The following is a 24643-nucleotide window of genomic DNA, read 5'->3' as shown; positions in this document are numbered from 1 at the left end:
GCATGTTGCGCTTTATTTCATATGAATCAGAAATATATATAAAAATATAAATATATATTTATTAGAATTTCTTGGGTCGTCTTTTTGTAGCTTTTCGCGATAATTTCCTTCATTTTAAGGTCTAGTCGAATACATGCTAATTTTTAAATTAAGTTAAAATTAAGAAAAAAAATAAAAAAATAATTTTAATTGTTTTTTTTTTTATAATTTCAAATGTGTCAAGGAAAATCAATTATTGTTGTTGTTGCAAATGATTAAAATTCTTTGTCATGCGATTCGAAATAATTCGAGTTGTGATCATTGATTAAGAGATTTCCAAAAGTGGAAAGCGGAAAAATAGTTGACAAGCGAATGCTATATATAGATTGTCTGTGTTTTTTTTTTCAACTAATTGTCATGATTTGTGCTAAATAATAATAATAATTATGAATATAATTCGAGGGGGGAAAGTGTATCTTTCTTTCTCTCTCTCTCTCTCTCTCTCTCTTGCTCTCTATATATCTCTCTTTCTTTCATATGCTGCATTTAGTATTGCATTTCAATCACTTGGTGCGATCGTGCTTCGAGGGTTCCACCTGTTTGGCAAACTCGCCCATCACATCCTTATAGATAACTGGATCCAGATTACGACCGAGCATATAGATGAGCCACCAATCACCAACATCCAGTTTACGGGACAGCGAACGACAAATCTCCATCGGAATCATTCGATTACGTGCATTCAACAGACGCGGCCTGAATTTGGGCATGAAAATGATGCAGGCACTGAAATTGATCAAGGTTTGTTTATATAAGTACTCGTATATATAGTTAACATATGGTAGATAATAATTTTTTAATCTTTTCTAGGAATCTGAACTTAAAACATTTCTTAAAACATTTCTTATACATATTTCTAAACTCTTTTTATGTGGAAAGACTTTTGAAATCTCTTGCTCTTCTTTGATATTTCTTACTATTCTATTTATGAATTCCGAACAAAGTTATATTGAGTTTTTTAAATTTGGTACAGTTTTGAATTTGAGCTCAAATTATGATTCCGCAAGAAAATCGGTTAAGTTTTGACCAAGTTTTGACTGTTAGAATAAATAATCGAGTTAAAATAGTTCAACAATTGTTTCCGCGAAAATAGTGTTATCGATTTTTCGTTGTTTTTTTTTTACAGTTCCAATTCTAAGCTTGACGTTCCGCAAGGAAATCGGTTTTGACCATGTTTTGATTGTTAGAACAAAATAATCGAGTTAAAATAGTTGAAAATCGCTTCCGCGAAAATATTGTTATCGATTTTTCGTTGTTTTTTACACTGTCAATTCTAAGCAACAGCATAATTCTTAATATTCGAAAATAATTTAAAATTATTCTAGGTATTTCGAATTATTTTCAAATTTATTTTTTTTATTAAGCACTGAGAAAACATCGAATTTTTTTTTTTGTTTTTAATATTTTGGCTTCTCTATTGAATGACGCTTACTTAAAAATGTTAAAACAATCTCATGAGCTCCGAAATCCATTTAAAAAAGTTAGGACAATCCACATAAATATGGCAAATGTAAAAAAAAAACTCTCTAATAATACCAATAAATAAAAAAGTCTCAAGTTGTCCAATTAACAAGAAGATATTCCAAATTTATAAGATTTTTTTTAACAACATTCGAAACCAAATGAAACTTTCTTTTAAATAAACATTCCAAATGACTAGCAATAACTTAAGTTATACAATTTCCAAACATTTCAGACTCTATTTGTCTAACGATTTTTCATCGAACCAATTTACTAACCGGAATATCATGAGTCCAATGAGCAGGACAAGCAGTATCCAATACCAGAACCAAATGAACACATAGGTCTTCTCATTCACAATATTGAGCGGCAGAATGCAGAGGGAGTCGTGTGTTTGAAGAGATCCGCCGGAGCCGTATTTATGGAATATGCATTTGGTGACACGTGGAAAGACATAGACCATGGGATCGACACGTTGTTCCTGTGGCACATCCGTTAAGCCCATGATATTGGTGCCATATGAAATGAATTCGCCGTCAAAGAAGCGATTCATTAGATACATCTGCACCACAATATTGATAAAGCAGAGCACCTCACAGGCCCAATAACGTATGGCGTACAGTTTATGGCGCTGCAAAATATTTAAGTATCTATTAATACTGATTTTCAAAAGTATTTTCTTAATTAATTACACTGATTAAAAACATGTTCTAAAATCAAGATTTTAATCTCAAAACTCAGACTTTTGGTCTAAAAAATGCGTCGAGAACATAAAATTCTTAGTTGAAGAAAACACATCTTGGTTTTGAGAATATTTTAAATAAGATTAAGGTTTTATTTTAAAAATAAATGTTCTTAAAATTTAAATCAAAAAATGTTATAAATGTTATTTTAATTTGTTACGAGTGAAACTAAGATTTTTATTCTTGGATTAAGAGCTTTGATTTTTTCGATTAATATTCTTAGTATTAGTAGTATGGTCTTAAAATGTTCCTATTTTAAGAACAAAATATTTAAGATGCAAGTTCTTGATTTTAGAACTTGGTCTTTTTTTTCAGTGTAGTTATACTTTCCTAAGAATTTAAGATTTTTATTCTTGTATTAAGAACTTTGACTTTTTAGATTAATATTCTTATTATTAGTAGTATGGTCTTAAAATGTTCTTATTTTAAGAACAATATATTTAAGATGCAAGTTCTTGATTTTAGAAGTTGTTGTTTTTTTTCAGTGTACTCACCTTCACATGCTTGATGAGATAATCGAGCAATGCATCTCGTTTGGCCTCCTTCTCTTCGCGCGTACAGATCGTTATGTTTAATCCCATGACAATCATACGCATCAAACCGCCCTCGAATTTGTTCCACAGAAACTTGGGCGTATAACAGGCCATGGCCTAAAACAAAAAAAATAGAAGGTATTTAATACTGAAGCTTTTGCTCTTCTATTTTCAGTGTAAGGAAAGTAAACTCCGTAAGCTTTTAAGAAGCTTTTTCCATACGCTCCTTTTGAATAAGTCGACAGTTGGTTCAATAATATTTACAACATTAAAAATAACTTTTTATAAAAAGCTTTGCAAGTAATTTAAAAAACTATTAAAGCTTTAAAGGCTGAAAAAAACCCATTAAAAAATTTGAAAAGCCAATTTTAAAACTGTTGCAGCTTAACAAACCAGTTTACTCAGCAAAAGTTGATAAAGCTTTCTTAAGGGTTTTGTTAGACAGCTTTTAGCAGATGAAAAGTCATTAAATAGATTTTTACAGTACATATAAAATTAAGTTGAGCACTTTGGGGAGGTAAAAAGCTTCGGAAATGACAAAAAATTTCAGCTTTAAGTGAGCTTTGGTGCTTCTTATAAAGCTTTAAAGCTCCTTATAAAATTTATTAGCACTCATTTAATTTGAGCTGTCTTTACACTAAATAAAGTGTGAAAAAATAAAAAGCTGATAGAGCTTTAAAGCTCTTGTTTTTTAAAAAGTTGATTAATCAATCAAAACACATTTAATTTAATTTTAAGTTTTTATTTATTGCATGCAAAAGTCAGCTCTGCTTACACAATTCCAAGTGTCAAACAACAGACTTTAATGAAAAACTTTTACTAAAGCTTTCAAGTTGATTTATAAATCAACACACAACATAAATAACTTTCTACTGTATGCATCTTCCAAGTGACAAGTAACAGACTTAAATCAACATTTTTTACAGAAGCTTTTAGGTTGATTTATTAATCGAAACACAACTTAAATTACTTTAGACAGTTTCTAGTGTATGCATATATTCAAGTGACTTATAACAGACATTAATCAAAAGCTTTTACAGAAGCTTTCAAGCGGTTTCTAGTATCTGTCAGCTGAAGTTAAAAGCTGAGTTCTATTGTCATTATTTGTAGTTTATTGTTGTTGTTGCTATTTAGCAAGTCATTAAGCATATGAATCTACTTTTTGGTATTTCGCAAGTTTAAGTAAATTGTTGTCGTTGTTTAAAAGTTGTTTTAGTGTTTAGCAGCTGTTGAATTTAACTTGAATTTTGACAATCTTTTTAGCTTTTTTAGCTTTTTGTGTTTGTGGTTGCGCAACGGACGCGCAATCATGCTTGATTGAGCATGCTTGGCAATACAAAAGGCCCCTACTCCCCCAGAGATCTGACATTATACCCTCCCCCTCTCCATACTCTTCCCTGCCTCTTCTTTCCCCTTCTTGTAGTCACAACACGCATCGCATTCAATTAAGCTTCATTGAAGTACAGCTTAACAGTGTGTGTGAGTGTGTGTATAGATATTTTTTTTTTTTTTTTTTTTTTTTTTTTTTTTTACTTATATTCCTTTATTATCTGAGCATCTGCGTGGCAATTGAGACCATGAGCATGAAAACAATCGTGATCTCTTTGTTACAAGTGAAAGAAAATGAGATAGATTGTGAGGGAGACAGAGAAAGAGCAGGGAAAAGCTGAAGAAGGTCTTGGAAGGTTTCTTCTGCTCTTTTTGATTGGCATTCAATTGATTGGACATTCCAACTAGTGCAAAAGATCAACTGGGCAACAAGTTTTTGTCGACGTACTCACCTGAAAGAATAGCACAAAGCACACCCATTGATAATAGGTGTAGTACTTTCTGGCATCCTTGTCCTGGAAATCGTTGGCAATGCCAGGATGTGCCACTTCTCGACCGACCTGCGAATAAATGAAGAAATAATTATTGTAATGTGTTCAAAATTTATTTATATGAATTTAAAATAGATAACGTATTTATAAAGAAACTTTATTGACAGAGTAGAAATTATTAGAAAGCAATTGTTAAAATTTAAATGCTCATTGAATTTTGGTGTCAAAATATTAAAATCAAAACCAAGATATAGAGGAAAATTTTTTTGCGAAATTAATTAACTTGAATGCAGAATGAATGAAGAATGCAGAATAAAGAGGCCAAACCATTATCAAAATGACATTCCGCTTGAAAATCGATCCAGGTTTGTCAAAGTTATGAAAGTTTGAAGTTGGTCAAACCTTTGACTTAGCAACTTTACAAGTCAAAATTTTTGTCTGATTTGACATGATTTTTTACAGAAAAATGAACGGTCTCAAAATCAAATTTAAAGTGTTGTTTTATACTAATTACGATATAAGGAGTTGATTAAAAGTAAAAACTTGAGAATTAAAATTTTCAATTTTCAAAATTTCAAAGGGGGGACCCTTAGCATCAAACCCATAATCTAGAGGAAAATATTTTTTTTTACAAAATTAATTAAATTTGAATGCAAAATGAATTTAGAGGTCAAACCAAGCATAAAATGATATTCAGCTTGAAAATCGGTTTAGTTTTGACAAAGTTATGACAGTTGGAAGTTCGTCCGAGTTTCGACCTAGCAACTTTACAAGTCAAAATTTTTCTTAAATTTGCCATGATTTTTTACAGAAAAATGAAACATCTCTGAATCAAATTTAAAGTGTTGTTTTATACTAATTACGATATAAGGAGTTGATTACAAGTGAAAACTTGAGATTTAAAATTTTCAATTTTCAAAATTTCAAAGGGGGGACCCTATGGTATTAAAATCAAAACCAAGATCTAATTAGAGGGAAAATATTATTTTTGAAAAGTTAATAAATATTTGAATGACAAATGAATTAAGTGTCCAAACCATAATCAAAATGATATTCAGCTTGAAAATCGGTTCAGTTTTCACAAAGTTATGATAGTTTTCAGTTGGTCAGGCTTTGGATCAGACAACTTTACAAGTCGAAATTTTTTTTTTAATTTGGCATGATTTTTTACAGAAAAATAAAACGTATCAAAATCAAATTTAAAGTGTTGTTTTATACTAAATACGATATAATAAGATGATTAAAAGTGAAAACTTGAAATTTAAAATTTTCAATTTTCAAAATACCTAAGGGTCCCCCCTTTGCGTTAAAATCGCAGCCTAAACAACGAAACTAAAGAATTTGGTAAACCTATTTTGTTGTTTTTTTTTTTTTTTTTTGCATGCCTTATGACAAATCCATTGGTAAAGTAGGCGTACTCTAAATAAGGATATGCCAAGTGCTTGCGATTGCTGTGAAGGAAGGAAGGTTCCACGAATTTGCCAAGGTTTCGGTGTCCACTTCCTGCTCCTGTTGAAATATGAGATCAGTCGGCAGAAGAAGCCTGTCGCGTCTGCGCTCCCGCGGGGTATTCAATATTTTTTTTTTGTTGGTGTGTCGCTGTTAATCGTTTTTCTGCTTCTTTCTCCCTTTTATTCCTGGCCTTTTTTTTTTTTTTTTGGGTCACATGAAGAGCGCAATTTAAATCGGTGCGTTGCGGGGCCGACAACAACGACAGCGTCCGACAACGCCCAGTTTATAATTGCTTTATAGCCGCAGCATAAATATGCACATATTTATGTATTGTCTGCTGAATATACGACTTATAGCATGTATTACATATCATACAAATGAGACGGCGATGTACGTGATTGGACTACGTGAGGGTATGACATGACATGACAGACCGACAGACCGACAGATCTCCACAGACAAAAAGGGTTAACGGGAACGAGCACGAAACATGCGATAAAAATGCCTTGGGATGCTGTGGTTTCCTCAAACATATGCTGCGGTTTCTTGGCTTTTGCGACACTGTAGACTTGTGTAGACTTTGTACAAGTGCACTTAAGCTTCATTTTAAGCTGTACTTTGCTTTCCTCATTACATTACATCAAGTTATCGCATGTGTAGAGTTGTGTAGACTTTGTAAAGTTACATGAAAACTCAATTTTGAACAGTTTTTATTTTACACACATACATAACAGCCTGAAATAAACGTGTAACTTAAAGTGGAGACATGTGTAGACTTGGTTTCGATGCATTTTAATCTAATTTTGACAAGGGCTTTGCTAATTCACATCTAATTGCAAGTATAGGGTTGTGTAGACTTTGTACAGCTGCATTAAAAATCAATTTTAGGTTGTATCATAAATCTGCATTAGATAAGATTACGAAATACGCAACTAATTGCAGTGGAGAGTAGTGTAGACTTTTTAAAGATGCCTTTCAAATAGAATCTGATGTTTGTAATGCTTTCATAACCTCAAAGTACTGCTATTTCTATGTACAACTGCATGTGGCGAAATTTGGAGACTTTGTAGACTTACTAAATGTCATACTAAGAGGCCAAATAATATAATACAAATAAAAATATTTAGAAATTGGTTAATTTTTATAGTTTTTAGAGCTTTGGAGACTTGTGGAGACTTACCTGTCGGTTGAACGCATCCGGCATGGTGAAAGTACTGTGAATCCAGCAGAATGTGTTCACCACATGTGGTGGAATGCCATTCACAATGCAACTGATCGGTTGTCCCACATATTGAGTGGCCGTTATGATCAGACTGCAGGTAAGGAGCAGTACGGTGGTAAATGAATTGTGGAGACGAAAGACGGCATTATCCGTCTGTATGTCCTGCCACTTTAGGTAGCTCTTCAGGCTACCCAATAACTTATACATCTTGGCACAGTTGAAGTCACAGAAGTAATATGATTAGGTTATTAGGATTCTGTAGATAAAGCGAATTGACTGCTTCCTGGCAGTGTTGTAAAACGTCACGTTGCTTTTTGTTAAATTATTGCGCGTTCCTTAAATTTTCGTTTGATGTTTCCGTTGTGCAAGCGATGCATATCAATATAGAAACTGCAATAATAAGACGGAACATCATGCTACAATTAGTCAATGTGTATCTAAAAATATATTTACTATTAGTAGTACACTGAGGGAAAAAATTGATGCAATTGTTTGTGAAATGTCCTAGAAATTCTAAATGGCCCAGAAATTCGTTTTGTAGTGTCTGTAAATTGTCTTAAATAATTCGTTTGTTGTGTTTCGAAACTTTGGAGACTTGTGTAGACTTTGTTAAACTATTCTAAAATGACATTTGAAATTTTAAACTACTAATATTTTGATCAGATACACAAAGAGTCATATGCCAAGTGGTTTGGAGACTGCTGAAGACGTTGTAGAGTACAGATTTGCTCTAAAATAAATGTTTGCTGCACTGTATAAAATAAAAAAGCACTAAGTACATATGTAATTGTCTGTGGAGACTTTGGACACTTTTGTAGACTGTGTAGAGTTTCTAAAAAATTTGATTTGAGACAGTGCATGGTTTTTAAGAACACATAATAACACTTAATACACAGGTAATTGTAAGCAAAACGTCTTGAAGCTGTTTGTAGACTTTGTAGAGTTGCTTATAAACATAATTGTGCACATTACTTTGCTATTTTTATGTTAAGTAGTATTTAGTACATCATGGATTGTATGTGAAGACCTTTGTAGACTTGTGGAGACTTTGTAGAGTTGCTTCATTTTTTTGTTGTTTTTAGTTTAAATGTTTTTTTTAACAAAACAGAATATATATAAAAAGATTACCAGTATACTAGCTTTTTAGTTGAGCTTTAATTTTTTCTCTGAGTGTAAGTTCGCGACGTATCTTTGTATCTTTCGGGGGCAGTACATTTGCTTGATTGAAAAACGTGTCGTTCAACTGATTGAAGTCGGCCGAAAAATGTAAATTTCGTTTGCTCGACGCTATCACAAGTCAAACACGCGACTGGAGACTTGCTTTGAGTACCGTATGTTTCTATATTGGGTGCTACAAATGGGGTCTTTAGCTTTTGTGTGTGTGTGTGTGTGTGTGATTGAGCAAGAACAACAAAGCCATATATAAATCAACTAATAGAATCTGCAGACAGCTTCAATTTCAATTAAAGTCAATGTGAGCTGCACTGAGAAATTGATGCGCCACAATTTAAATATCCAATTGCCATTTGCTCCACTTGTAAATGCCACTCGATTCATCTGAGAAGAATCTTCCAATCTTCCAATCCCCAAAGCCCAACCCCAACTCAAGCGTTGCAAGTTGAATGCACTCGATGCCACACCGATCTTTAGACGCTTGACCCGAGCGCCACGTTGCAATCTGTTGTTGCACCACTTGCTGCCACTTGCCACAACAGCAGCTGCTGCAACCTGTCAATGCAATTAGTCTCTTGACTTTTCAATTTAATCAATAAATATTATAATGCATAAAAATATATGCTTAAAGACAGTTTATTTGAATTCTTAGAAGTAGTTTTATTTTAAATTGGTGTTAAGCTAAAGAACAGTTGTCGATTTTGCATCTAGTGCTGTGATATATAATTTAATATTCAATTAAATAGATAAGAACCGATATGAACCGTGTGTGATATATAAAAAAATTAAACTATTAAACTAAACTTCATATATTTTAAATTTTCGACTTACTTCTGCTTACTTCCCAAAAATATAAATAATAATAAAAAAAAAAAAAAAATGGTTACAGTAACTAATAATAAAATATAGCAAACAATAATATCAAAAACTCCATACATCTTAAATTTTCTACTTACTTCTGCTTACTTCCCAAAAATATAAATAATAATAAAAAAATGATAACAGTAGCTAATAATTAAATATAGCATACAATAATATCAAAAACTCCAGATAACTTACATTTTCTACTATTTATTTCAGCTTACTTCCCAAATATATAAATAATAATAAAAAAAAAATGGTAACAGTAGTTAATAATTAAATATAGCATACAATAATATCAAAATTGATTTTAAACACAACATAACAAACCAACTTAAAGGTTATTACACAATAGGTTATTAAATATATATAGCATAAAAATCAAAATGTGAAAATTTGACATAAAAAGTTTAATTTTGAGCACTGCAATTATTTATAAAGAACTCTTTATTGCGCTTAGCTGTAAGCCAATAAAATTTAATAAAGTAAAATTGAAGCTGTTACAACTTTATTTAATTTTTGTTTCTAAGCCAGATTTGCAACTATTATTTATTGTGCGTTTTATAAAGGTTTAACCTTTATTTTTATAATTTTATGGTTCTCAAAAATACACGCTAAAATCAGGAATTGTACGCTTGAATTTTAGATGGATTTTTGAAGTGAAGCTGCTAGTTCTTTATTTTATTTTTAGCAATAATTATTTATTATGCGCTTTAAAGCAAATAATTTTTATATTATTTTCTTGTATGCTAATACCTAAGAACTACATGTTAATTTCTGAATATTTAAACTTGAGTTTTAGAATGATTTAGTTATTTTTGTCTGTGTACATAGTTGCACCTAGAACTAAGTCAAATTCACCAAAATTGCGACCCTCTCATAGTCAATCAACACTTTGTTGCTTCCTCTACCTCTACTCCTCTTTCTCCTGCTGCTTCTCCCCTTTTCTGGTGTTCATCCAGCGTTTTCCTGTTTTAGTTTCATTTAGTTTATTTTTTTGTTTTTGCCACACGCTTCGTTGGTTACGACAAGGCAACAAAACTGCAGCCACAACAATAAACCGCAACAGCAACAACAACTGCAGCTGCCACAGCAGGCAAACAATGACCGCCACAACAACCCCCCTCCACACTTCTATTACCCACCCTCCCACACACACACACACACATACACACACACACTTATTGTGAGGCTTTTCATTGCCAAGGCCATGGACAACAGCAGCCGCCACGTTTTTATGTGCGAATTTATATGCACTATCTGTGTTGGGGGAAAGCCAGGGAGCGGGGTATATACCCCACAGGGGGTGGAGAGGAGGGGACAGTCCAGGTGTCACATAGCAAAGGTCGACAAATGTATTAAATGCATTTTACGTGCTTGGGCAACTGAATTTTCAGTTTTTATTTGGTATACCCTGCAAATGTCACTGAACAGGATAGTCTAACTATGCGGTAAGGTATGCAACAGTTGGCTGAGACTTTTTAGGGCATATATAAAGTTTTTTACTTTGATTTATGCACTCCATTCAGTCAAATATCTAGCAAATATCTAGCTTCTTACCCCACAAAACTCATAGGGTATGTGAAGTAAGTATAGTAAATTGAATATGTCGCTTTTTTAGTTCATGTTACTCAATTTGCTTTGAAATGTTGTATATTATTGTTTTGGGCTCATTTAAATAATAAAAAATAGTGTTTACGCTTATAACTGTCAAGTTTACAGGGTATCTGCTAGTCATTTACAGCTTAAATTTAAGTTAAGTGCTTTTAGTTTGCTCCAATTTTGATATGCAAGCTTTTTAATGTGCTAAAAATATTAAAAACTGTACTTATTCGTATATTTTATAAGTTAACAGGGTATCTGTTTGCCCTACGTAAATTTTCTTAATACAATTTTTTTTTTTTTAATTATAAATAATTGATTCTGCGCGCAACGCATTTATATTATTCAATAATGTGTTTATATATTAAATTCTTATTTTTAAAGGGTATCTGTTGGTTGTAAATAGCTTCTTTATAGTTCTTAGACCCCAATTTACTCTCTAAATTGCTTTTATAGGCGCGCTAGTGTCTAAGATGGCTAAAAATAAGATTATTTTTACAAATATTTTTTATAAATAATGTAACAGGGTATTTTCTAGTTGTATTGTTGCTTGTAAATAGCTTCTTTATAGTTTTTAGACCCTAATTTACTCTTAAATTTGCCTTATAGGCGCGCTAGTGTCTAAGATGGCTTAAAATAAGATTATTTTTACATTAAGTAATTTAACAGGGTATCTTCTAGCTGTATTGTTGCTTTTTACAACATTTGCAACTATGACATTTTGATTAAAATCAACAATAATCATTTTTACCAACATTAACTCATACTTTTTTGTTTACAGGGTATGTGTTAGTCGTGCTTAAGAATTTTAAATAATATATTACTTGATGCAAACACAGTTTGATGACTTTGCTTGATGCTATTGCTGTGGTTTTTCTCGTAATGCAATTAGAATGTGTACACAACTTTACACGTTTAACCTTAACATGAATACACTCAGTCAGTCAGTCAGTTATTCAGTCAGTCAGTCAGTCAGTCAGCTATTCAGTCATTCTGTCAGTTAACCAGTTAGTCGCTGAGTTATTCATTAAGCTGTAACGTTACCAGCTTTAAAACAAATGAAATTTGCTTAATTGCATTTGTCAATTGCATTGTTTGTTGCTGGTAAAGCAGCTGGCCAAAAGTTGCCGGCAAACCGGAAGTTCTTCTTCCTCTCTCTACTTTTACCTCTCACTCCTACCCTCTCTCGCCCTCACTCTCTCTCTCTCACTCTCTCCCTTCTCGCTTTGTTGGGCCACCTTCTATGACTCTGCTCTGGCAGCTGGCACCAACTTCAATTAGACCCAACGAGGGAAGTTTCTAACATATTCCAAACAATGGCACAGCAAGCAGATAAAACAAAAAACTGCATTAAAGTAATTTACTTTTAGTATCGATATTACTTCTGATATAACGTTGATTTATTTAGTTTAACTTTAATGTAGCTCAAACATTTTTCAAACAACGCTATTGTATGAAAAACCTATTAATAAAATTTCAGGGACCGTAAATAATGATTTTATTTTTTATCAATATCAATTGATCAATAATAAAGATTAATTTTGATTTTTTTTGATCAAAAATAATAATTATGGTGTAAGTTTTATTAAATTACTCAAAACTACTGATTATTCTTGATGAAAAACATAAAAAATTCAAATATATTCATTACCAAGTAATTTTTAAAATATAACTTATAATAATTACGATCCCTGTTAAATTTACATAAATTAGCTGCCTTTTTTTTAGTATATCTACAATACTATTGCTAACTATTGTAGCACACTTCGATTTTTGTTCTTAATAGCAAATTTATTTATATTTCAATGTAAATCTTAAATGTAGCTGAACTTTTTTATAGACAACTCCTACGCTATGAATTTATCTCTGTTATGAGTTGATTTTTAATTAAGTATTCAGCTTTTTCGTTGAAATTTTTTTTCTTTACGAGTATAGCAAAGATTATTAATAATTTAAGGGTAAATCTTATAGTAGTAGTAGTAGAAAATCTTATAAATTTTATATAAATAGTTTTTAGCTGAGGGCTCTCATACTATTTAATATATCCTATATTATGTATGTTTGTTATAACCATACAATTTTTTCTTGGATTTCGTGACTAGATATGACTAAGAATAAATTTGTGATCTTTTTAAGCTTTGTTTTTATAAAGTAAAAAATCTAAAAACACAATTTAACTTTTTGCACTTGCGATTTAGCAAACAAAATTTAGTTTTAAGACTAACATAGCTCTAAAATATTCCATTCTATACATTGTCATTCAATTTTTGTAGTCAGCCTTAAGAATTCTTATATTCTTGTATAAATCTTTGCTTTATTGCAGTTTTAAAAGTTGATATTTAAGTTTTTAATTGATTTAAAGTTTCGCTCTCTATAAATTTTCATGACAAACATTTTATTCAGCTAGAAGAATTCTAAATAAATACATAAGTCTTCAATTTATTGCATAAACTTGAGCAACATCTGTTTATTTTTAACTGCAATATGTCTTAGATTTTCCTCTGGTCACCCTTGACTGGAAATCTATACTGGATGCTATCGCAGACTAATTAGTGTTGCGTGTACTTATTGAACTGCCCTCTCCGCTTGGCTCTTGCTGGTCCGTCTAAACCGCAAGTGGCGTGCACATAATCAGACAGTACGGAAAACCCGAGTTTCCGAGACTCGGGGACACAATACGAATACGAATACGGTCTTCAAAACAATGCCTTGTCTCTGTGCAGCTTCAATTGACCATTTCCGTTGCGGGGAACAGGGGAAAGGGTATGAGGGAAGAGAGCATATGAGTAACATCTTTTGGCTTAACTGCAGATGTTGAAAAAGTGTTGAAACCATATAAGGCAGACTCAAAAAGTATAGAACAAAGTTGAAGCCAATAAATGACGAAAAAGTTGAGCAAAAAATTGAAACACATATTCAAAAAGAAAACAACGAATGTATAATACCCTTTTTCTTACTTATAATAAAAATTGATTTAGTTTCCAATTGAAATGGATTGCACAAACCAGATTTCTGCAATTTTGGCTATATCTAGTTATTTTTTGAATTTTAAATTTATTTTTTAAATCAATAAAATGCTATAAAATCCACCGATATTTTGGTGTTTTGGGTGCATTTTAGCGGAGCAATTTTATTTTGAGCATCTGTCTATACATCCTGACCAAATTTGCTTGAAATCAGTTCACAATATCATATAACTGTCATAGAATAGATCGTTTTATAACCAATAGTTCGAAACCTGCTTTGTTTTTTGAGATATCTTAATTAATCTGACAGAACATGCATCTTAGTTGGTTATATAAATCCTGATCAAATTTGGTTTAAATCGTACCACTATATCATAGAGCTGACATAGGAACGATCGGTCAAGAATCAACCTTTACTACGAAAAACGATTTTGTTCTTGAAGATATAACTACAAAATGTATAGAATATGGAACTTAATTGATTTTACAGATGCTAACCAAATTTTTTCTAAATCGGACCACTGTATCATATATCTGTCATAGGAAGGATCGACCGATAAGCAGCCTTTAGTACAAAAACCCTTAATGTTTTTTGAGTTATCTCAGCCAATCTTCTAGAATATGCATTTGGGGTATATACCCTGGCTGAGTTTGGTATGAATCTTAGCACTTTAGCATATAGCTGTCATAGAAAGGATCGGTCGAAAATCAAGTTTTAGTATGCGAAACTTTTTTGTTCTCCGAAAAATCGCAACGAAATATCCACAATATGCATTAAAGTTGGTCTTATAGATTTTGATTAAACTTGCTTCAAATCGGTCCACTATATCATATAGCTGCCATAGAAAAAAATCGTTTGAAAATAAAGTTTTAGTATGAAAATTTTTGTGGCTTTTGGCGATATCTCAACAAAAATCGCAGGTTGTGTTCTTGGTATTTGGTCTTAAACAAATTTGACTAAAATCGGACTAATATACATAGCATAAAGCTGTCGTAGAAACGATTAGTTGAAAATTGTATACCAGGGTATTAAATGTTCGGCTTACCAAAGTTAAGCTATTTTACTTGATTAATTCTACTTTTAATTGTATTTTTATATTATTTGTAATTTTTGTAATTTCTAGTTTATTTAAAACTGTCAATATGCTGTAACTGTAGTTCGTAATCTGTGTGGTGCTTTAACTTTGGCTTATCAGTGTGTTAAGCTTCACCTCTAACACTCCCTGCTACTCAACACTCCTCTCACAACACTCACCACTCTCCCCACACACCTACCACCTTGCTTACGCTCTCACGCACACACACACATACGCAGAGGTTGCTCAATTACAAATGTTTGACGTTTGATGTTGTAAAAATGAAGATGATGAAGATGAAGATGAAGATGAAGAGAAGGAATAAATTATGAACTTACGACAAAACGAAATTCTTTGCGTTGGTCTTTGCACGCTCTTCTTCTTCTTCTTTTTCTACTTCTTGTTGTTGTTGTTCGTGTCACAGCAGCAGCTGAAGCTGAACTTTTATTGTGTTGTTGTTGTTGTTGCTTTCCGCTGCAAATCAGCTGCCAGGTGTGCGCCTATTGTTGTTGTTAACGAATTTGCATAAGCAGCGACGCACACAAACAAACACTCTCACACACACACAGGCACACAGGAATAGAACAGGTTCTCTTGTTGTTTTTTGTATTTATTCCAGCTTTTTTGTCTGTTTTTATTTTGTATTATTTGTATATTTACTTTTGTTGTTGTTGTTGTTTTTTTGTCGTTGTTGTTGCTGCTGCGTAAAACGCGCGCGTCGCGTTGCAGTCGCTGCAGCCAAAAACGCGCAACTAAACTCCAAAAAACCGCGCAACTCAAAAAACGCAGGCAAATCAAAGACAAAAAAAAAACACAAACACAGCTTGTGTATATTTCAAATTCCAAGTGTCACCAAGCAGCACACACTTATTATATATATGCATATATATAAAAGCAGTTATTCAAAAACAAAATAGAAAAAAAAATATAACGTAAGACAAGAAGGTAGAAATATCGAAAAATTTGAGCTCGCTTTGACTGTGCGCTCCGGAATGGCTTTTGTAGTGAGCAGAGCCCAGCACACGCTGCTGTCGCCGTCGACTGCCGCTGCCGCTGCTTGTTGGTCGGTGTTTCGTTTCGTCTCGTCTCGTCTCGTTCCGTTTCGTTTCTGTAAACCACACGCGCTGCTCGCTCGCTGGTGTTGTGCTCAAAACTGAAACTCACAAAACGTACTCAACTCAATGCTCAGCTTCAAGCAAAGCCAGCCTCTGCTCGCTCTCTCTCACACACACACATTCGTGCAATGTGCGTGCGCGCGTCTCTACGTTGCAGCAACGTTCAAAGCTGCTGCTGCTCAAAGTCGCACTCTTTGAGTGAGTTCCATTGTGTTCCATTGCGTTGGGTTTAACTCGCCATGCATTTTGTTGTTGTTAGAATTAAAGCTGATCGCACAAATAAATTGGAGCAGCAATTGCACTGCACACACACACACACACACGCACACAAAACGCATAGCCAAAATTTCAAGCCTTCCTCTCGCTGCCTCTCACTCACTCTGTTGAGCCACAGTTTGATTTCATTTGATTTAGATTTTTTTACTCAGCTCTTTTGTCGATTACTTGACTTCTTTTCTTTTTTTTGGTAATTGATGTGGTGGGTGTTGAAAGGGGGCAAAGATACGAGAAGAGGTAAGTATTTTTTTTATACTTTTTGTTAATGCTTCAAATTTCATGATATTCTCTTTAGTTGCGTTTCTTTTGCTTTGCTTTCTGTGTCCAATTTAAAGTCACGCCAATAACAACAACAACAACAAGTAACATTTTAAAAGGTAAGGTTTTTTTATTCCCGTATAAAAATGCGGTAAGAAGAAAAACTGGAAATTCAAATGTTGTTGAATTTAATTTCTACCTTTATTTCTTTTGGCCATATTCTTTGGTCTTTGGCCACAAAGCTCAAGCTGACTATTGAATGCCCTTTAAACCAGGGATAAAAACCGTAACCGTAACCGTTGATCGATATTAACCGATCGAAATTGAAAACCGAATGTTATTTGAATCTTAGTTTGGCCTATAAATTCCAACTGCATTCAAATAACATTAATTGCTTAACCAAAAAATATTTCCCTTCTAAATCTCTTCTAAATGCTAAGGGTTCCCCCTTTGGAATTTTGAAAATTAATAATTTAAAATCTGAAGTTTACACTTTTAATCAACTCTTTATAACGTATTTATATTTATTTATATATGTATTTATATTTATATATAAAACAACACTTTAAATTTGATTCTGAAACGTTTCATTTTTCTGTAAAAAATCATGGCAAATTATGGAAAAATTTGGACTTGTAAAGTTGCCAGATCGAAACTTGGACGAACTTCCAACTGTCATAACTTTGTCAAAACTGAACCGATTTTCAAACGGTCATTTTGATCATAACTTGGCCTCTTAATTCATTTTGCATTCAAATTTTATTAATTTGGTTAAAAAAATATTTTCCCTCCTGATCATGGTTTTGATTTGAGTACCATGGGGGGACCCCATGGACTTGTAAACTTCAAACTTTCATAGCTTTATTAAAACTGCATCGATTTTCAAGCAGAATGTCATTATTATCATGGTTTTTATGTAAAGTTCTATATATTTATTTTGCACAAGTGCTACAGGTTTTTATTTTATAATTCTTTTATCACTACAAGATCTTTAGCCATAAAATAACTTTAGGATACTCAAGCTTTATACTTATCAATTTATTTCGTTATCAATGGAACGGAAGTAGTTTTAAGCTGGTATGACAAATGTTATTTTAAATTAAATTAAATTTCAATGCTTTCAATAAATATGATTGCTTTAAGTCATTTATGTATTTCCCCTTCTGAGTGTCATTAATTTAAGTAGTGCTATTAGATCAATACCTGGAAAGTTGATATGATACATTAGTTTCAACTTTAAAATGACACTATCTGTTGATTTAGTTGAATTACCCGAAAAACGTACTTCAACTTTTGGTCAGTTCATCAGTCATTCAATATGGCGACGCTCAAATTACAGTTATATGGGGTAGTCGTGTTATTTATAAGGTTTTCTTATAGCCCCTCAAGACAGTCTCCCCAATTCCCCGACTCCTTTCCATAAAACTGACAATATCATGCAGCGAACTCGTGGGTTTTTTTATTTTATTTTTTTTTACATTTCTTGCTTTTTTTTTTTGGTCTTTTAAGGTTTTTTCTTTCATGTCTTGAATGGTCCTATAATAAACTGCGCACTTTCGTAAGATTGAAATAATTCAAGTGCCTTGTCATTACATACGTACATATGTACGAGCTGTGATCTTGAGCCAGACTTTTGAGATTTTTGCCTTTCACTCTGTCTGTCTCACGTTTGGCTGTTGAAACCGATAAACATTTCGATAGCTCGTTGTCTTCTTGTGGGTGTTACGTGCGCGGGTGCACGGAAAATTTACGTGACATTGATTTATGAGTGCGTTTGTGTACATGTGTGTATTGTGCATATGTGTGAGTGCGTGTCTTATACTTACTCTTGCATTCCGCTTGATTTGGGATAGTCCGAAATTGCACTGTTCCTTCTACTACACTGATAAAAACAAAAAATTTTTTTTATTATTTTTTTTTTTAAAGAAAATTTGAGTTTAAAAAATGTGTAAAGAACTTGAATTCTTGTGTGCATATTTTTATTTTATTAAAGTTGTCTTTTTTATTTTTTATCCCAAGCATTTGTCGTTTGCTCACATCTCTTAGCGCCTTCCAACATTTTTTTTATAATTTATTTTATATTATTTATTTTAAATATTTTTGAAAAGGGTCTAGTCTAGTCTAAAAGAATGTGTAAAGAACTTTAATTCTTAAAATATCTATTTTATTTTATTAAAAAATTTTCTTATTTAACATAGTTTTATTTTAGAAACCTGATTTATTTCAGTGTATAACATGATTTTTCTTTTGCTGTTCCTTTTTTTATTTATCTCAAGCATTTATTGCCCGCTCGCATTCCAAAAAATTCTAGTCTGAAAAATGTGTAAAGAATTTTGATTCTTATAATATGTTTTATGTTTTTATAAACGTTTTTTCAGTGTACAGCATGTTTTTCCTTCATTTGTTCTTTTTTTATTTATCTTAAACATTTATCCGCCTTTGCACTTTTATTTTATATTATTATTTTCTTTATACATTAAAAATTGTGTGAAGAGCCTTGATTCTTAAAATATAAATATTTTTTTTATTCAATATGTCATATTACATTTATTAATTTTGAAAACCCGATTTTTTTCAGTGTACAGCATGTTTTTCCTTCTGCTGTTCCTTTTTTATTTATCTCAAGCATTTATCGTCGCTCACATCTCTAAGCGCCTTTGCACTCAATTCACTTTTCACTCAAGGCTCACTCAATTGCACTCGCCACGCTCTCGCTCTCTTGCAATTTGCACTCAGTCTACGCATTGAGCAGCTGCTGCTCCTTTATTGCAACTTCCTTTTTCTGCTTTGCTTCCGCGTGCGGGCAGAGCGTCGACGTCGACGTCGACGTCGAGGGTGGCGACGCGCTTGCAGCTTCCTTTTTTATTTTGTCTTTGCCACGCGGCGAGTGTGTGTGAGTGTGTGTGAGACAGTGCCATTGAAACTTGGCTCTTTTTTTTAATTATGCACTCCGTTGCAAGACGTTAAATGCAAAGATCAAAGTGCAACATGTTGAAGTTGCACATTGGTCATTATTTTATACTTCCATAGTATATGGTAACTTCAGAAAAGGGGGTACATGCCACACACATATGTACATACATATACATATGTACATTATTTATGTATACACACTGTACTTGAGTTTTCGCAGCTGAAGATCGTTGCATTTGTGTCACGTAGGCAGAGAACATTGAGATATTTATGGGATTGATCTTCATGAAATATATGCTATACTTATTATCTCCAAAAATCTTTAAACTAAAAGATGAAGATACTGAAAAAAATTGTATGAATAATTTTCTTATATAATATCTTTAATTGATTTAATATATAAAATTTATATTATATTTAAGTCTATGTATGTACATATATCCAATATTAAGATTGGTATTTAGGTAAAATTCCCCAAGTTTGTAAATTATACAATAAATAAGTAAAGGACTTTTATATACTAGCAAACTGAAAAATAAACTCACAGATACATTGCCTATTGTTTTAAATTAAAAATATATACACTCTTTAGTTAAAATAAAAAATTAATACATACTTGGTAGATATCGATCAATTTCAAAAAAAAAAATCTTCTTTAAAACCTTTTATATTAGTGCATAACTACGATCTTTAACTACTTATCAATCGAAAAATTTCTTTATTCAGAGTTCTAACATACATAAAAACTCACATATGAACTAGCTGATCGTAATCTGTAATCCCTATAAATTCTATATCTTTATTTACATGACTTAAATACATTTCATGTATTACATATACTTAAAGATACATTTCATATTTCAAATAAGTATATCAAATTTAGATGCTTATCACATTTCTGGCTTTAAAATGTAATACATTTCGTGGAATTAGCAAATTGCGTTTATAATTTTTATGCACATTTTTTTTCAGTTTCTTAGAGTAATACTTTTAGGATTTTATCATGTTTTTATAAACATCCGTTTGAATTTGTTTTGCTGAAGCTAATTATTTTCTAAGAATTTTGACTAAAATGCGATATTGAATAAAATATATATTGAGTTGATTGAGTTTATGGCAATTATCTTAAAAGGAAGTTGAATTTTCTACTTAATATATTTAAAATTGTCGAAATTTGCTAAAAAGGTTTAAATTTGTCAAAGCAATTATATTTTTGCGCTATATTTCGTCAAATTTCATACTTAAATTTATATAAATTAAGTTTTACAATAAAAACCAATTTTTTTTTTTTCATAAACTAACTTTTTTACAGACTACGAGTGTTTCCATGACAACATAATGTTAAGATTAGTAAAAAGAAACGACAATACAAAATTTCAGAAGAATATTTCCACTAAGAGCTCAGTTCGTATAGATAGTATTGGATAAATGGGTAGTAAGAAATGTTTAAAGGTTCTATTAATGTTGAAATGGATTTCGTGACAAATGTCCATTGAAAAAATTAAACATGACAATTTGTAAAGACAAAGTAACTTCAATGTCTGGAAAACGTTTAAATGAGCTGAGAACAAGCATTAGAAATGTCGATTGCATGGACACTTGAGGCATGCAACATGAGCTCTCGAATTGTTGAAAGAAAACCGCTTGAAAAGTCGAACTGGAAATGTTTCTGTGGTTGACAGGCTGAAAGGAAGACGACTTTTTTTGTAGCATTGAGAAATGGTGATTGGTTTTAACCATGCCACAACGGACTCCCAAGTCACATATGTACATTGCACATATATGCGAACCGAAATGGGGCATAAACCATATAAAGAAAACAGACAACTGGATGGTATGGTTGATGTCTGATGGCGGTTCACTGTGGATCGTTTCAATTACGAACGTGTGGGTTTTAAGGCTTGGCCTGGCCAACAGATAGTGGTAACAGAATGTTGGTACACTCTGAAAAATATATTCTATAATATAAGCATGACAAAGAAGAAGAAGTACTTGAAATTAAGCCGTTTTAATCGGAATATTCTCAAATTTTTTTGTACTAAATTCATTAAGTTAAGCATGAATCGATCTTTTATTTAAAATTCTAACGGACAATTGCTTTATGATATAATTGTCTCAGCTATTTTGTGTGAAAATTTCGGCCTCTTAGGTCTTATGGTTTGAGCTGTGCAATGATCAATCAGTCAGTCAGTCAGTCATTCAGGACAAAGATTTTTATATATATAGATAGTTCGACCTTAAGCAAATTTAGTCCGAATATATAAGACCTTATTTAACAGAAAATTCGTGTGTTTGGTTCAGAAACCACTTAAAACAACAGATTTTTTTTTAATTCTAGTTAAGCTTAAGATTTTTTAGCAATTAAAATCATAGTTTGTTAAAGATTAAAATGAAATACAATATGACAATGTTTTGTACTAATAATTCCGAGAAGATTTTGGGCTTGATTCATGATTTTCGAACTTTAACAGAATTGAATTGATACCAAAACGTAACTCAGAAATAAAAGCCTTCTATTTTTTTTGCTTATTTTTAATGGGCACAGGGTATAAAATTTAATTTAAAGATTTCCAGGATTGCGAATAGCGAACTTGAAATTTTATTTTTGTACTCAGTTTTTGAAATTTCGAAATCAGTCAGTTTTTGAGATTTTTTGTACTTGAATATGCTTAATTCTTGATTTTTTTTCCAGTGTAAGCAAGATCGTTGACAATGCTCAGCTCGCTGCCAAGAAGCGACCACAAACCAAAACCAAAAGCTGAAGCAGAAGCAGAAGCATAAAAAAGCAGCTTTCAGTTTGTTTGTATTGTTCTATGTGTGTTTTGTCTCTCTGTTTAAAGTTTAATGCCCTCGTTTGGTCTTGGGCGCCCAATGATGAAATTCCAATAAGAATTTCTAAAGTATGGCGGACACACAATTGAAGAAGCACGCTTATAGGAAGGGGCAACTGTGGAGGGGGGGAGCACAACAAAAGTCGTGTTTGAGCCAAAAGGTTTTGTTCCATGTGTGTGTGTGTGTGTGTGTGTATACCTGTTGCCCGGTAAATGTTGTTGTTGTTGTTGTTGCTATGCAACAAGTTTCTGTTGGCAGCTCCAAGCGATAAACGATTATCGATAGGCAATGACGATAAGAAAATAACAAAGGATGCGAACGTGGTTACAGCTGACAGCTAGCGCTAGAACAACAACTCAAGAGACAGAGAGAGAGAGAGAGAGCAAGCGCTTGTGCCAGCAAGCAGTGCTGCCATTTTAGCCTGTATTTTCACTGCTAAAAATAGCCAGATTTGCAAAAGTAATATAAAGAAAATAGGCAATAATAAACTAAAAAAAAAAAAAGGTTTAGCTCAAATGCTTTAAAAGCACAAACAAAATGTATGAGCCTAGTGTTTTTCTCTGCCTTCAAAACTTTGAAGATTCTTAAAAATGACTCAAAATAGTGTTGGAAATTTTGCTTGATAGGAAAATACTTATTCATTTTTTTCGTGAAATTACTAATTAAATAAAATTTCATATTTTTGAAAATATGACTTTTTGAAATTTATTTACATATTGTTATCTTACAGGTAAACGAAACCTTCTACACCGTTTTTGAGTTAATTTTTTAATTCAGAGGTTCAAATTCATCTCAGTAATAATTGTTTGACTTATGTATTTATGTTCTTTATTTTCTAAGTTAGTCTTAACCGTTTTAGCTATGGCCAACTAAACTTTTTTTTTTGGTCAAATAAGCTATATTAGTTAATTAAAAAATATATGTGGCAGCACTGCTAGCGAGCGCTAGAGTTTTAGTGAGCGCATGTTAAATTCATTAAGGTGTGTGTGCATGTGGGAAGCGAAGCCTCTCTCTTGCGCTCTCGCACGCTCTCTCTGGCTCGCTGAACGCGCTTGAAACGAACGAAAATGAAGTTAAAACAACGCTTCAGTACTAGCTTGGCATTTGCTGACGACGCTGACGCTAACGACTTCAACTCTCTCTCTGCTTTGTGTGCGTGCCGTGCAGTACGTGTATGTGTGTGTGTGTGTGTGACTAACTGCTTGCTTAGAGTGCGTCATCACCCCGCCAAGCCACCCAACCACCCACCAATTCCAACTCAAGCCCAGCCCATTGTGCAATCGCAAAGAAGTCAAAGAAAGCACGAAAAAATCAAATCAAAACAAACAAACTAAAATGTCAACGTCGCCGTCGTCGTCGTCGTCGCTGCTGCTGCTGTTTGCTGCGCTGCTTTGGTGCTGCTGCTGCGTGCGTTACAGCGTTGCCATCGAGTGTTACGTTTGCGATGCAAGCGACACAAATAATCCATTCCAATGCGGCGAATGGTTCGATCGCTTTGATGAGCCCGATATACAGCCACAGAATTGTTCCAGTGTCCATGGCGCCACATTTTGTGTGAAGCATGTGGGACGCTTTGAGGGCGGCATTGGTGCGAAGCGTTTCTGCAGCTCCAAAGATTTGGGCAATTATTGCGATTATGTGCGTAATAAAGGTGATCGCATGGATTATCGCAGTTGCATTTATACTTGCGACACCGATGGCTGCAATTCATCCAATCAACTGCACGCAACTGGACTTTGGGGTGTGGCGACTTTGCTGCTCTTGACGATCTGGCAACGCTGCTGAGCGCAACAAAGCGCGAGAGCGAGAGCGGTCAACTAAACAAACATAGCTTTTTTTGTAAACAAAGTACACACACACACAAACACTCTCACACGTTTTTTTTAAACAACAAATTGTAATTTTATTTCTTTTTTTTTATTGTTTATAAGTTAAGCTGTTAGATTTCTAAGTTGAACAAAAGTAAAGTTTCTCACACAACAACAAAACAAAACGGCTTAAATGAAATGGAATGGGATTGAAATGGAATGAAATGAAACAGCGCTTGGTTAAATGAGAAGAGCGCGTGTTACGTACACAGGTAGACAGACGTGGGAGACTGCTGCCAATTTAGCTATTTTATAGCCATCTATGGCTTTTTTTTCAAATTCGATTACTAGAATTTTTGGAAAATTCACTGAGTTGAAAATCTAGCTATTTTTAATATATATTTAGCTATGTTTAGCTACTTTTGCAGATTCCACAAGAAATAATACCTGCTTAAAATTGGTATATTGCATGCCTGTAATACAAATATCAATG

At 32.8% G+C, this 24643-nt stretch overlaps 2 protein-coding genes across 3 annotated transcripts; one reads left to right on the top strand and one right to left on the bottom strand.

Annotated features, from left to right (window-relative positions):
- Positions 1-484: 484 nt before the first annotated feature.
- LOC117788060 (innexin inx1) lies at positions 485-15982 on the bottom strand. 2 transcript variants are annotated; one of them, XM_034626722.1, is made up of 6 exons: positions 15287-15982; positions 7229-7660; positions 4558-4665; positions 2738-2893; positions 1779-2131; positions 485-765 (listed from the first exon to the last, which is right to left on the bottom strand). In XM_034626722.1, exons 2-6 carry the CDS (start codon positions 7475-7477, stop codon positions 543-545), a joined length of 1089 nt encoding a protein of 362 aa, XP_034482613.1. In that variant the 5' UTR covers positions 7478-7660; positions 15287-15982; the 3' UTR covers positions 485-542. The 2 variants fall into 2 exon arrangements, with proteins under 2 accessions (XP_034482613.1, XP_034482623.1); XM_034626732.1 differs by having other exon boundaries at positions 15609-15982.
- Positions 15983-23410: 7428 nt separating this feature from the next.
- On the top strand, positions 23411-24330 carry LOC117786465 (U-scoloptoxin(05)-Sm1a). Its single transcript, XM_034624746.1, has one exon. It carries the CDS (start codon positions 23678-23680, stop codon positions 24125-24127), a length of 450 nt encoding a protein of 149 aa, XP_034480637.1. The 5' UTR covers positions 23411-23677; the 3' UTR covers positions 24128-24330.
- The last annotated feature ends 313 nt before the right edge of the window (positions 24331-24643 follow it).

Source organism: Drosophila innubila, chromosome X, assembly GCF_004354385.1.
Source record: "Drosophila innubila isolate TH190305 chromosome X, UK_Dinn_1.0, whole genome shotgun sequence".
In the NCBI taxonomy this organism is placed as follows: Eukaryota; Metazoa; Arthropoda; class Insecta; order Diptera; family Drosophilidae; genus Drosophila; species Drosophila innubila.
This window is presented reverse-complemented; position numbering and strand designations above follow the sequence as displayed.